General features: G+C 49.9%; 1 protein-coding gene across 1 annotated transcript; it reads left to right on the forward strand.

Annotated features, from left to right (window-relative positions):
- Positions 1-4,090: 4,090 nt before the first annotated feature.
- Cdsn (corneodesmosin) lies at positions 4,091-8,197 on the forward strand. Its single transcript, XM_076857795.1, has 2 exons — positions 4,091-4,175; positions 6,687-8,197. Exons 1-2 carry the CDS (start codon positions 4,091-4,093, stop codon positions 8,195-8,197), a joined length of 1,596 nt encoding a protein of 531 aa, XP_076713910.1.
- Positions 8,198-12,278: the final 4,081 nt, after the last annotated feature.

The raw sequence follows: 12,278 nt of genomic DNA on the forward strand, positions 1-12,278 counted from the left end.
GGAGAAAGAGAGGGGAGGAGGGGGAAAGGCCTTCTGCCTGAGCTGAGAGGAGCAGAGGCAGGGAGGAGCCTGGGTCCTGGGTTTCCGAGGGACTCTGGGTGTCCTCTGTCCACCTCTCCTGTCACAAATTATATCTGTTTTCAAGCTTTCCCTCATCTTTGTCTACTCCATTTCCTTTTCCCCAGCCTGTCCCAGGTCTACAGAGTTTCCCTCCATGGAATCCTTGTTCTAGAACTTCTGCCCTGACATTTAGACCCACTGGTGAAATGGAAGGGTGGAAAGCTTCGTGGGAGGGACCTCGTGTGCCCCTTACTCCCTGGCTTAAAGGTCCTTAACTTCTGAGACTTGGAGAGAAGCAGGAACCTTCTCTCTAGAAAGAGATATGCACGAGGAATTTCGCACACATGCTTACAGGGTATGAGGAAGCTCTGAAGCCTGTCTGTGAAGCACTGCCATAGTGTGGGGCACAGCGCTGGGGTGCAGAGTAGAAGGATCTTGGTGGGCTTGGAGGCCCCGTAGGCTTGGGTTGGAGTCTTTTCCAGACTTTTTTTTTGCTTTTTAGCAGCTGGCTCAGACATATTGTTTAAACTCAGTTTCCTCCTTTGGGAAAAAGGGAGAGAAGCGTTTACCCCAAGGGACCACAGTGAAAATTCAAGTGACAATAAAGATCCAGTACCAGGTTGTGCAGTCAGTCAATGGGGCTCTCCTCCCCTGGCTTCCTCTTTGACCATACAAGTCTATTCAAAAGCCTTTGGTTCCCTGTGTCCTCTACATTTACTCCATTTCCTATAAAATCCAAGTTTCTTTTGCCTGGTGCTAAAGGTCACTAGGAATCCTGGTGCTAACAGGCTGGTTATCTGTCTGCCCTACTGTTCCTGTGCATGTGCCCAGTCATCCACTTGTTCTCAGTACACCCCACGTACGGACCCACCACCAGGCCCTAGGTCTGAGCTTCCTGCTCTTCTTATCACTCTCAAGGCCCAGGGAAAATCTGCCACCTACTCAAAGCCAAGGATCTGCCTTTTCCGCTCAAGGCTTCTCTCTGTGCTGCATGTCGATGGCTGGTCTGCAGCTCCTTCAGGGCAAGGAATAATCCATCTTCCTCTTCACTGAACTTCCAAAGCACAGGTGTGGTGAGCCAGTTCCTGGTAGAGAGGAGACTGGAGTGGACAGCCACCTTCTTCCTCACAGATGCAAGGCAGGGACTCCCATCTCTTGTCTGCAGAAGGCACCACTTTGAACTTGATTTTCCTTCGGGGGGAGGGGGTTGCTCATTCCACCCATGCTTTCTCACCCAGTCCTCCCTCTGCTCTGGTCCTTCTGCTGGAGTCAGTATAGTCTCACTGTGGAATCTAGCTGAACTGCTTGTACTACTATGGACATCCGCAGACTGACCAGCTCCCCATAGGATGACCCTGCCCTATGTGGGCACTCAACCAATGTCCCTTCCCTTCCTTCCTTAGCCCGTTAACTTCAGGGTTTCACTGCCTGAGCTGAGAGAAAGGCTAATGGCGAGGACAAAGAACACAGCAGAATAAAATAGAGCTACGCCCCTTAACTGCAAGGGACACAGTCCAAGACCCCCAGTGACGACTGAAACAGTGGCTAGTACCTGACCCTATGTGTACTATACTATGATTTTTCCTGTCTATACATATCTATGATAAAGATTAATATATACATTAAGCACAAGAAGATTAACAACAATAAAATAGAACAATTATAACTATATTTTATGATAAAAGTTATTTAAACTTATGACTTGTTTATTTCTGGAATTTTATATTTACCCACCAAAAGCAACTGAAAAGTGAAACCATGGATGGGGGACAGGAACCACTGCACAAGAGAGCTGATGGGACTTCAGGGAGGGCTGACTGGAGCTTCAGGGCCCAGATGTAGGTAGGACAGTTGGGGACCTGGGCAGCCCAGGGTGGCAGGATGAGAGGAAGAGTGGAAATAGAACAGGAGGGGAGCAGCCCGCAGAGGAATGCCCGTGTGGGTGGTTGGAGACTTGCCTGGAGGCCTCCAGCCCGACTGTCCTGGCCAAAGGCTGACAGCAGCCAGGAGGAATGTGAAGAAGAAAACAAGACTCTGGCTGCTCAGGGGAAGCATGTGCTGGAAAAGAACAACCCAGAGTCCCTGCATTCTCTTGCCTTCTCCCCACCCACTTGGGGACAGCCCAGCTGCTCTCCTCCATAAGGCTCCTTTCCCCTCTTCTCCCTGCCACTCCTGTCCCTGCTCCACACCCTTTCCCCTTCTCTAGATCCTAGATGGGACCGCTTGAGAGTCTAGGGAGGGGCGCTGATGTCCAGAGAGAGCAACATCATTTTAAACAGCCCGGCCTCAGGTTTTCTACCCGAGGTGGGAAGGGAGTAGAGGAGAGTCTCCCAGGGAGAGATGGGCTGGAGAGAGCCTGGGCTGTGGGTAAACCCTTCTACTATTTGTTTTCCCCCAAAGGGAGGATGCAGGCAGGAGCAGCAGTGGGGCTCCATTTCCTGAGTACCCATGCCAGGAGTACTTGTATCACTCTTTCTGATAATTCCCTATATGATCTTTACAAAAACCTTCCAAGCCAGGCATTAATTAGAGTTAAGTGAAATTCCTCAGTGAATTCCAAGAGTTCAGTAGTCTCACGTGCCTAGTGGCTATAGCATCAGACAGCACAGATATAGGACATCTCCATCACCATGGCCACAAATCCAAGGCAGGTCAGGAGGCAGAGAGAACAGGATAGACCAACCAAAGGGCTCCAAGGACAGAGCTACCTTTGTGAGGAGACAAGAAGTTCTAGAAATGGGTTCAGGTGAGGGGAGGAGGACTTCATGGGGCTGGTGGCTGTTTGAGGAGACTGGGTAGGAGGACAGCCTCCTGGGCCCCTCCCTTTGATACTGATACTCCCCTACTCTCTACTCTCGGCAACACCAGTGAGAAATTGGTCAGGGTGGGGCCAGGACCAGAGCAGGAGGGAGGGAGATGCAGTGGAGGAGAAACCACCACCTCCCAGCAGATCCGAGGGCTCTTTGCCTTCTGTCTTTCAGGAACTCAGGAGACTACCTGGGCCTCCTTTATCCCACTAAGACATGGCTAGCTACTGCTTCCTGTTCACTCATTCAGGCCAGAGAGCCAGCTAATGGGCTGCCAGGCCACCACCTTTCCAATTAGCCTTATTAGCATCTTGCTCACCCTGAGAAGTCTAGGTCACCACCTTGGGGGAGAGGCTGTGAGTGGCTTGTGAGTAACTGAGGCCCAGCTATGACAGGGGTCCCCAGCCCAGGCCTCTTCCCAGGCTGAGTTCTGACACCCAGTGCCCCTCATACTGTCCTTGGAACCCCCCAGAAGGGAGATGCCAATGAGCTGGCTTTCAGAATGTGGATGTTCAATTTCTGAGAGGGAAAAGGTTCACTCACTGATAGGACACATAATGGGTAAGTGGCAAGCAGGCGCTTGAGCAGCAGCAGCAGCAAGAGACAGAGGTGTGGGGGCAGATCTTCATATCTGAAGAAGGGAAGTAGAAGCTGAGTGACAGGAGCCCAAGGAAATGGACAGACCTAGGGCTGTGGATGGGAACCCAGTGGGGCCAGAACCATGCAGCAGGGTGAGGTGGGGGCTGGAGCAGGGGTGGGGTACTTCCCGGGCACCAAAGGGAAAGCTGAAATGCCCACATCTTCGAGGGGAGGGAGGATGGGAGGATGGCAGTTGGACAGGCCAACCCTGGGAGGCAGCGAGTGAAGGAACCGGGAGACTGGGTCCCAGGGTGAGAGTGGTGGCACCAGAGTGGGTGGCCATGTGGCACAGCACCTGGTTCCAGGTTAAGCAATGAGGAGCCAGGGCAGGCCAGTCAGGCTGCAGGATCTGGGGCTCAGTGGCCATGGGTCCCCCACACTGTAGCCACCGCTGTTGCTGAGTAGGCAGATGCCCTGGCTGATTACTTCAGCTCCTCGGGCCACACCAACTGCCCCCAGGCACCCACCTCTTCCGCCCCTCCTCCCCTCCCCATAGTGACTCCTGCCCAGAGAATGTCCAGCCCTAACATAAAGGCCCTGGGTGTCCACGAGTTGCTGTCAGTCAGAAGGCCACGCCGTCCGAGATGGGCTCCTCTCGGGCACCCGAGATGGGGCGTGTGGGAGGGCAAGGGATGATGGCATTGTTGCTGGCTGGTCTCCTCCTGCCAGGTAGGAGGTTGGGGGCCCTGGGGGTAGGAGGGTAGGGTGGGAGAAAAGGAACACAGACCCAGGGGCAGGGAAGGCTAGGGGAATCCAGTGCCTGAGGAGGGTCTAGGAGAGAATCTAGCGAGGAAGAAAGGCAGGGGCTTTGGAATCTGACCTTTGAGTCTAGGGGCTGCTCCTCATTACTTTGTTACCTCAGGCAAGTTTCTTAAACTTGCCTTGGTTTCTAACACTCTAAGGTAGGGTTTAAAATAACACCTAGTACTAATTTTCCCTGTGTCTCAAATTAGCTAATGTGTGTGACAGGTGTTTTGGAAGCTCTAGAGGGCTGTATCAATGTTGTGGTTGTCATTATGGAAGCACTAGTAGGTGAAGATTGGTAGTAAAAAGATTTTGTAGTAAAAAGAATTGCTACCATTTTTAGAGGTTTTTGTTTCTGTTTTTCTGTACTGCAGATTGAACCCAGGGGTGCTTAATGACTGAACCACATCCCAGCCCTTTTTATTTTGAGACAGAGTCTTGCTAAATTGCTCAAGGCCTCACTAAACTGTTGAGCTGGCTTTGAACTTGGGATCCCCAAGCTGCTGGGATCACAGATATGTGCCCCCAAGTTCTGTTGTGGAATTATTTTTAATGTGTCAGACACTGTTCTAGAACTTCAAATATAGTAGCATTTTTGATTATAACAAAAACAATAAGAGAAGATTTATGGTTCCCTTTTTACAGGTGACACCAAGGCTCCCAGAGGTTAGGAAACTGGCTCAGGATCATGATTAGAAGCAGTTCAGCCAGGATTCAAACCCCAGACTGGGTAGTTTTGGGGCCTGTACTGTTGACCACCAGGTGTTTATGGCCCTTGAGGCTTTTCTGTGACCTTCCCCCCTTGGTCGGGTGGGCAGGTGGAGAGCAGGGTGCACAGCGTCGGGGGGAGCAATGGAGGAGGCGGGGAGTGCTAGATGATTTCACGTGGAGTGAGGGGCAGTGGCAGAGCTGGGGCATGGAGGTTCATGCAGAGGATTTCTTTTTGAGGAGATACTAGGGATGCTGTAGACTAGAGGTCTGGTTGCTGGTGGAGAGCTCAAGGATGAGTAGCAATAAATAATGAATCATAATGTCTAACGCTTTCTGTTTTTGAAAGTAGGTGATCTCACTCAGTCTCATAGTAATGCTGTAAGGAAGGCAGGACAGATTTGGCCTCCCGTGTGTGTGAAACTCAGAGAAGTTTAGTGATCTGCTAGTGTGGGCTCTGTCCATGCCATCTAGGACCCAAAAGGACAAAGGTGGGCAGAAGACATTTAGGTAATAGAGAGTGGTGAAGACAAACTAGGGTAAGCTGAGCCTGGAGGTTAGGAGCAGAGGATTGGTTAAAGAAGAAGTGATTCCACAGTTGAGGCAAATAAAGGCAGCAGGAGTCAGATACAGGGCTGGGTGGGGACGGCAGGTGCACATGTGCGAAGGCTGGGTGGGGAGCAGGGAAAGCTGATAATGGTCACGTGCCTCCAAGGAGGGTTTCATGCTGGTGTCCCTAGGCTGGGCCAGTGAGAGCAGGGGTGGCTTAGGGTGCGGTGTCCTGTCACACTGGTACCAGCAGGTTCTGAAGCAACAGGTGAGTGCCCCCACATCCGGGCCCCCACCCAGCTTCACTGGCATGGTCAGCACTGAGACAGGAATCAGGATTTCCATCCTCCCCTCAGCCTGTTCTCTATGAGGGAGCTGGTGACCAAGTGTTACCCTCATCTTTGTGTTGGTCCCTCTGCCACTGGGTGTCTCTTTTCCCATTATTCTTTTTTTTTTTTTTTTTTTTTTTTTTTTTTTTGTATTTTCTCTTCCCTTTTTGGCCTTCTATTGTTTCACCTTCTATCTTTTCTTTCTGTTTGGTCCCAGGGTCTGGCCCAGGATTTTTCTCCTCCAGATTTCCCTACCTCTCAGAGTTTCAGCCTTGACACTGTATTCTTTTCGACCTAGTTGTTCCTGGACCTGTCTGTTCACATTCTTCACTCTCTGCCGCTTACTCCTCCAATGCCTCCCCCTTTGGAGGCTGGCTACTTCTCTAGTAAATGTTGAACCTCTTCCCCACCCAACACCACACTCCCAGAACAATGAAACTGCCCTTATTCTGCCACCCTGATATCCTTTAGAGACAACAACCACTTCTTCCTCCCTTTTCTTCTGCTGTCAAAATCTCATAGGGCTCACCTGTCATCCCAGCGTCGTGGGAGGCTGAGGCAGGAGGATTGCGAGTTTAAAGCCAGCCTCAGCAATTTAGCAAGGCACTAAGCAATTCAGTGACACCCTGTCTCTAAATAAAATACAAAATAGGGATGGGGATGTGGCTCAGTGGTCGAGTGCCCCTGAGTTCAATCCCCAGTATCCCCGCCCTCAAAAAAAAAAAAAAAAAAATCTCATAGGCTCCACTCTGGAGAAATCAGCATGGAAGAAGACTGGGATTGGTCTGAAAGGTAAGAGAGAAAGCCAGGCTCCTCTCTGGCCCTTACTGACAGCTACTTTCCTCCCCAGGAACTTTGGCTAAGAGCATCGGAACCCTCTCAGACCCCTGTAAGGACCCCACACGAATCACTTCTCCGAACAACCCATGTCTCACTGGAAAGGGTGGCTCCAGCAGCTTCAGCAACTCCATTTCCAGTTCCGGTGGCTCCAGTGGTGGCTCCAGTGGTGGCTCCAGTGGTGGATCCAGCAGTTCTAGTATCTCCAGTGGTGGCTCCAGTGGTGGCTCCAGTGGTGGATCCAGCGGTTATAGTATCTCCAGTGGTGGCTCCAGTGGTGGTTCCAGTGGTTATAGTATCTCCAGTGGTGGCTCCAGTGGATCCAGTTTCTACCAGGGTGGTTCTGCAGGATCTGCATTATTTAAACCAGGATCAGGATATCCCAAAGGAACAGGGGATGGCTCTGCTCTACCTGTCAATGATAAGTCTCACATGACATCAGGCTTTTCCCAGTCTGGAGGAAGCTCTTCCTTTTCCCAAACCTCTCAGATGTCCAGCAGCAGTAGTCAAAGCAGCAGCTCCAACCTGCGTCCCTGTAGCTCAGATGTCCCTGACTCTCCCTGCAGTGGGGGACCCATTGTCTCACATTCTGGCCCCTACATCTCCAGTTCCCACTCTGTGTCAGGGGGGCAGAGGCCCGTAGTAGTGGTGGTGGAGCAGCATGGCTCTGGTGGCCCTGGAGTGATTCAAGGTAGCCCCTGTAGCAACGGTGGCCACCCAGGCAAGCCCTGCCCCCCCATCACATCTGTACAGCAATCCTATGGTGGCTATGAGGTGGTAGGTGGCTCCTCTGACAGCTATCTGGTCCCAGGCATGACCTATAGCAAGGGTAAAATCTACCCTGTGGGCTACTTCACCAAAGATAACCCTGTCAAGGGGTCTCCAGGGTCCCCGTCCTTTGCAGCTGGGCCCCCCATCTCAGAGGGAAAATATTTTTCCAGCAATCCCATCATCCCCAGCCACAGCTCATCTAGTTCCAACATATACCAGTCAGGAGCCTCCTCTGCCATTGCATTCCAGCCTGTGGGCTCTGGTGGGGTCCAGCCCTGTGGAGTTGGCTTCACAGGACCTAAGGGACCCTGCTCCCCTTCTGGCTCTGGAGTGCGCATCAGTTCTAGCATATCCAGCAATTCCGGTTCATCCTACCACCCCTGCAGTGGTGTTTCCCAGGGTCCCTGCTCCCCACCAGGCACTGGCTCCTTAGGAGGCAGCTCCAGCTCCAGCTCCAGCTCCAGCTCCAGCTCCCTATCCAGTGGCAAAATCATCCTTCAGCCCTGCAGCATCAAGTCCAGCTCTTCTGGTCAACCTTGCATTTCTGTTTCCTCGTCGACACTGAGTGGGGGTCCCGATGGCTCTCCTCAGCCTGATCCCTCTGCTGGTGCCAAGCCCTGTGGCCTCAGCAGCCCTGGAAGGATCCCTTGCCGCTCTATCCGGGACATCCTGACCCAAGTGAAGCCTCTAGGGCCCCAGCTAGCTGACCCTGAAGTTTTCCTACCCCAGGGAGGGTCACTTGACAGTCCATAAGTCAGCTTTTTGTACATGCATGCACGGGCACACACATATACACATGCCATCTGCTAGTTGGGTGACATCCAGGGGCCCAGACATGGGGTTAGCTCATATCCTCTCCTAAAAGAGCTGCTCTGCCTTCTCCAGTATTCCAGTGCTGCAAACTCTCCCTTATTACCTCTTCTTTCTTCATCTCCTATCATTCACTGGCCCAAATAGTAGACTCCAAATCCCTTTCCCCATTCTCTCCTACATCTTAGATCCCATTCTACTGCAGTGCCATTTCTACCAGAACATCACCCCTTAAAATTTCCTTGGGTATTTCTTTGAGATAGTCCATTAACAAAACCCACCTACTCAGGTTATTGACTAGGAAACCCCTGATCTCTGATGCCTGGACTAGTCATTCCTTCCTTTGCCAGATAAAGCAAAGTCCAAATTGTTACCTGAAGATAATGACCATGTTTCACTGACCTGTCTTCACCATCTGCTCAACCAAACCTCTATACCACTGGATGCTGTTTCCAACACACCCTTGCATCAAAAAGCCAGCCCTCTCCCTGGCTGTCGCTTCTCTCAATGCTGAGATGCTGCCCTGTGTGAGACACCAGGGCATCTGCTGAGAATGGAGCCATCTCCCTGCTTTCTCTGGATCCTGGACATGGCTCAATAAACTGTGTGAACTCGATGCAGAATTTTTGCCTTCTTAGAGTCCTGGTTCTCCTCCTAGGACATGGGTGGTGAACCTCCTGTGCCTCTAGAGGTCTCCATGTCCCTGTTTCCATTCATAAGTTGGCCCAGTATTTCTCTCATGCCTTACAGCTACTCCCACAAAGAAGGAAAACAATAAATATTTGTTGAACTGAAAGCAGAAGTTGCCTGGTTTCCCAGACCCTTCCATCCACTTTCCCCCTCTCTCTTGGCTCCAGGAGATCCAGTCTCTCTCTACTCCCCATTCACACTGGAGTCCTTTTCTCCCTTATATAAAATCCTGATTATTTCCTCCCCTCTCCACCCAAGTTCTGTCTCCTCTACCATTAGTGTGCCTCACCTTCTAGACGCCATCCTCTCTGGGAGTCCCCAGCGTTGATGACTTCCTGGGTTTCTGGAACACCTGGAACTCTGGGAAGGCTTAGATACAACAACTCAGACCAGATTCCTTGTGAATGAATAAGAGCCTGGTTGTTCTGGGAGCTGGGGGTGGAGAGAGTGAGACAAGATGGGAGGCTGGCAGGAAGTGCAGCCAAGCACGTTGACTCACTTAACAAGATCCCAGCCCATGCAGACCAGAGCCAACAGTGTCCTCTCTGCTTCCTCACACTTGCTGCCTCTGCTGTGGATCCAGAGTGAGAGCTGTGGTCGGTTAAGAGGTTAGAGTGCTCAAGTTCAGAAGGGAAGGTGGCCTTCATGGAAAAGAGAGAGAAAGTAGAGAGTATGGACAGGGTCATGTAATCTACATCCTGAGATGGCAGAGGAGAAGCTGAGGTTGAGGATGCTCTTACATTCCAAGGAGGGCAGGGGGCACTATGTGTCCCGGTAGAAAGGCCTCATTGGCCACTTCTCAGAGCCCCTGCTTTGCTGCAAATAAATCCACCCCTATCCTAGGATCTAACCTTTCCCCTCCTTTCAACAAAGTGGAGTAGGCTTGTACTGAATTTAGAACTGCTGAAGTTCCAAGTTCAGAACCAGCAGCAATATGTTACATTGACTAGAAATGACCTAGGGCAGCTGAACCAAACTTCAGGGTTGATTGGAGACAAAGTAGGGCTCCAAAACAGTCCTATTTCTGTCATTACTGTAGAGTCACCCTTGGTCCAGCACCTGGTCCCCAAACTTCAGTCAGTGGCAGGAATAAAGGCCCTCAGAAGTTCTCTAGATGGGAAAAGTAGGGGAGATAGGCCCTGTGATACGGCGACTCTAGTTTCTGAAGTGGACCAGGTTAAAAGTTTTGCAAAATTGCTGGATGTTTCCCAAAAGGGGTACTGTGCTCCCTCTACTATAGAGTTCTGTCACTCTTCTAGTACCTAGCCCACAGGGTCAGAGGATGAGACCAGATCAATAAAATTGTGTAACAGCTCACATTTTTCCTCAGGCAACCAGGAGCCTATCTAATGTGTGTGTATGTGTGTGGGGGGCATTGGGTTCCTAGAAGAAATGAAGAGAACAAAGGCATGTGTGTGTGTGTGTGTGTGTGTGTGTGTGTGTGTGTGTGTTTCTGATGATTGAATCCAGGGCTCAGTGTATTTCTGCCACTGAGCTATAGGCCAGCCCTTAACTTTTTATTTAAATATTTGTATTTCACAGCCAACTTTCTGTGCCATAACAAAATACTTGACTCTAAGTAATGTACAGTGAATAGAGGTTCATTTAACTTGGTTCAAGAGCATGGAACTAGCAACTGCTAGGCTCTGGTGAGGACCCTCCCGCCCTGACTGTGTCCCAACATGTCAGAATTGCATGTGAGAGGGAGAGATCACATGGCAAGATAGGATGCCAGAAAATTCCATGGTCTGGCTCACTCACTCTTTTGTAAAAACACCCATTAGTGAATTAGTGGGAACTAATTCACTCCAAGAGTCCAACATTGATCATCCCAATGACCTAATTGCTTTCCATTAGGCCTCGCCTCTAAAAAGTTTACCACTTCTCAATACTGCCACACTAGGGACCATGATTCAGTATACGAATCTGTGGGGGACACATTCAAACCGTATGTAAAACATAGCAATATTTAAAAATAGACAAAGAGTTAACAGACCCTATTCTCCCACCACTCTGCTGCAAGTCATGGCCATTTGAAAATAGCATTTAAATGTCCAGCTCTATTGTTCCTTGGAAACAGCTGCTCTCTCTCAGTATTTCATACATTTTATGAGCATATCTGACCATATGCCCAACACCCCCAACACCACCAAAGATATCCATGTTCTCATCATTGGAACCCGTGAATATGTCATATTACATGGCAAAGAAAAATAAGGTTGTGGATGGAGTTAAGGTTGTTAGTCATTCTACCTTGATTTAAGGGGATTATCTTGGATTATTTGGGTGGATCCAATGTAATCACAGGTTTTAAAAAGTGCATATGGGAGGCAAAAGGAAGACACTTGATACAGTGTGAGAAGAACCTGGTGTTTGGAATTACCAGCCAAGGAATGCAGGTAGTCCTAGAAACTAGAAAAGGAGAGTTAACAGATTAGATTGTTCTCTAAAATCCTGATGACACCTTGATTTTTAACCTGGAGAAATTTTTTTTTTTTTTTTAAACTGGGGATTGATCATTGAGCTATATCTCCATCCAGCCCTTTCATTTTGAAACTAAGTTGCGTAGGGCCTCACTAATTTGCCCAGGCTGGCCTCTAATTTCCTGTCTCAGACTTCCCATTTGCTAGTATTACAGATGCATACTACCACACTTTGGTTGAGACTCATTTTGGACTTTTGACTTCCAAAACTGTAACATAATACATTTGACTCCCAAACTGTAACATTAAGTTTGTGGTACTTTGTTACAGCAGCAACAGGAAATTAATACACTATCATCTCATGGATGGGAACTAGTTCTATTTCCCTAGATACAGGGAAGGAGATATGTGTAGAAGCAGTTCCTCAGATGGGGGACCACTCCGTGCCCCAGAATCCCCTGTAGGTGGGGTTCAATATGTAGATATGGGCATGCATGAAGGAGAGTGCTGGGTGAGAATGATCTGAATCACAAAGAGAGAGAAGAACCAAGTGTTTCTATTACTGATGGAGGCAATGAGGATGTTGGGACCCCCAAGGGTGAAGGTCCTAGTGGGCCTGATGTAGGGACTAGGGAAAGGCAGATCTGGCAACCAAGAATGAGCTGTGGGCCAGAACACCTGGATCAAGAAGAGGCAGGGAGTTTTAGGAAAGGAGCCAGGCATAGAAACACCCAGCTTTCTCTGGGACATTCAAGTGACACCTGTTGCCACAGACTGAATCAAGAATGAGGGTGGACCGTGAGATCTATTGTCTCTAAAACCACTGGCCCAGCCTGTTTCTTCTGTCCCCCACCCCACTAACAGGATAAAGGTGCTGTCTTGGACTGAAGGAGATGCTGGAGATGAGCAGG

This window comes from Callospermophilus lateralis, chromosome 6, assembly GCF_048772815.1.
Source record: "Callospermophilus lateralis isolate mCalLat2 chromosome 6, mCalLat2.hap1, whole genome shotgun sequence".
Taxonomy (NCBI): domain Eukaryota; kingdom Metazoa; phylum Chordata; class Mammalia; order Rodentia; family Sciuridae; genus Callospermophilus; species Callospermophilus lateralis.

What these genes read in the sequence shown, in the direction of transcription:
- Cdsn (XM_076857795.1), top strand. Translation starts at nt 4,091, where the DNA reads ATGGGCTCCTCTCGGGCACCCGAGATGGGGCGTGTGGGAGGGCAAGGG. An exon ending in GGCTGGTCTCCTCCTGCCAG is followed by an intron (nt 4,176 to 6,686) that starts GTAGGAGGTTGG and finishes TTTCCTCCCCAG; the next exon opens with GAACTTTGGCTAAGAGCATC.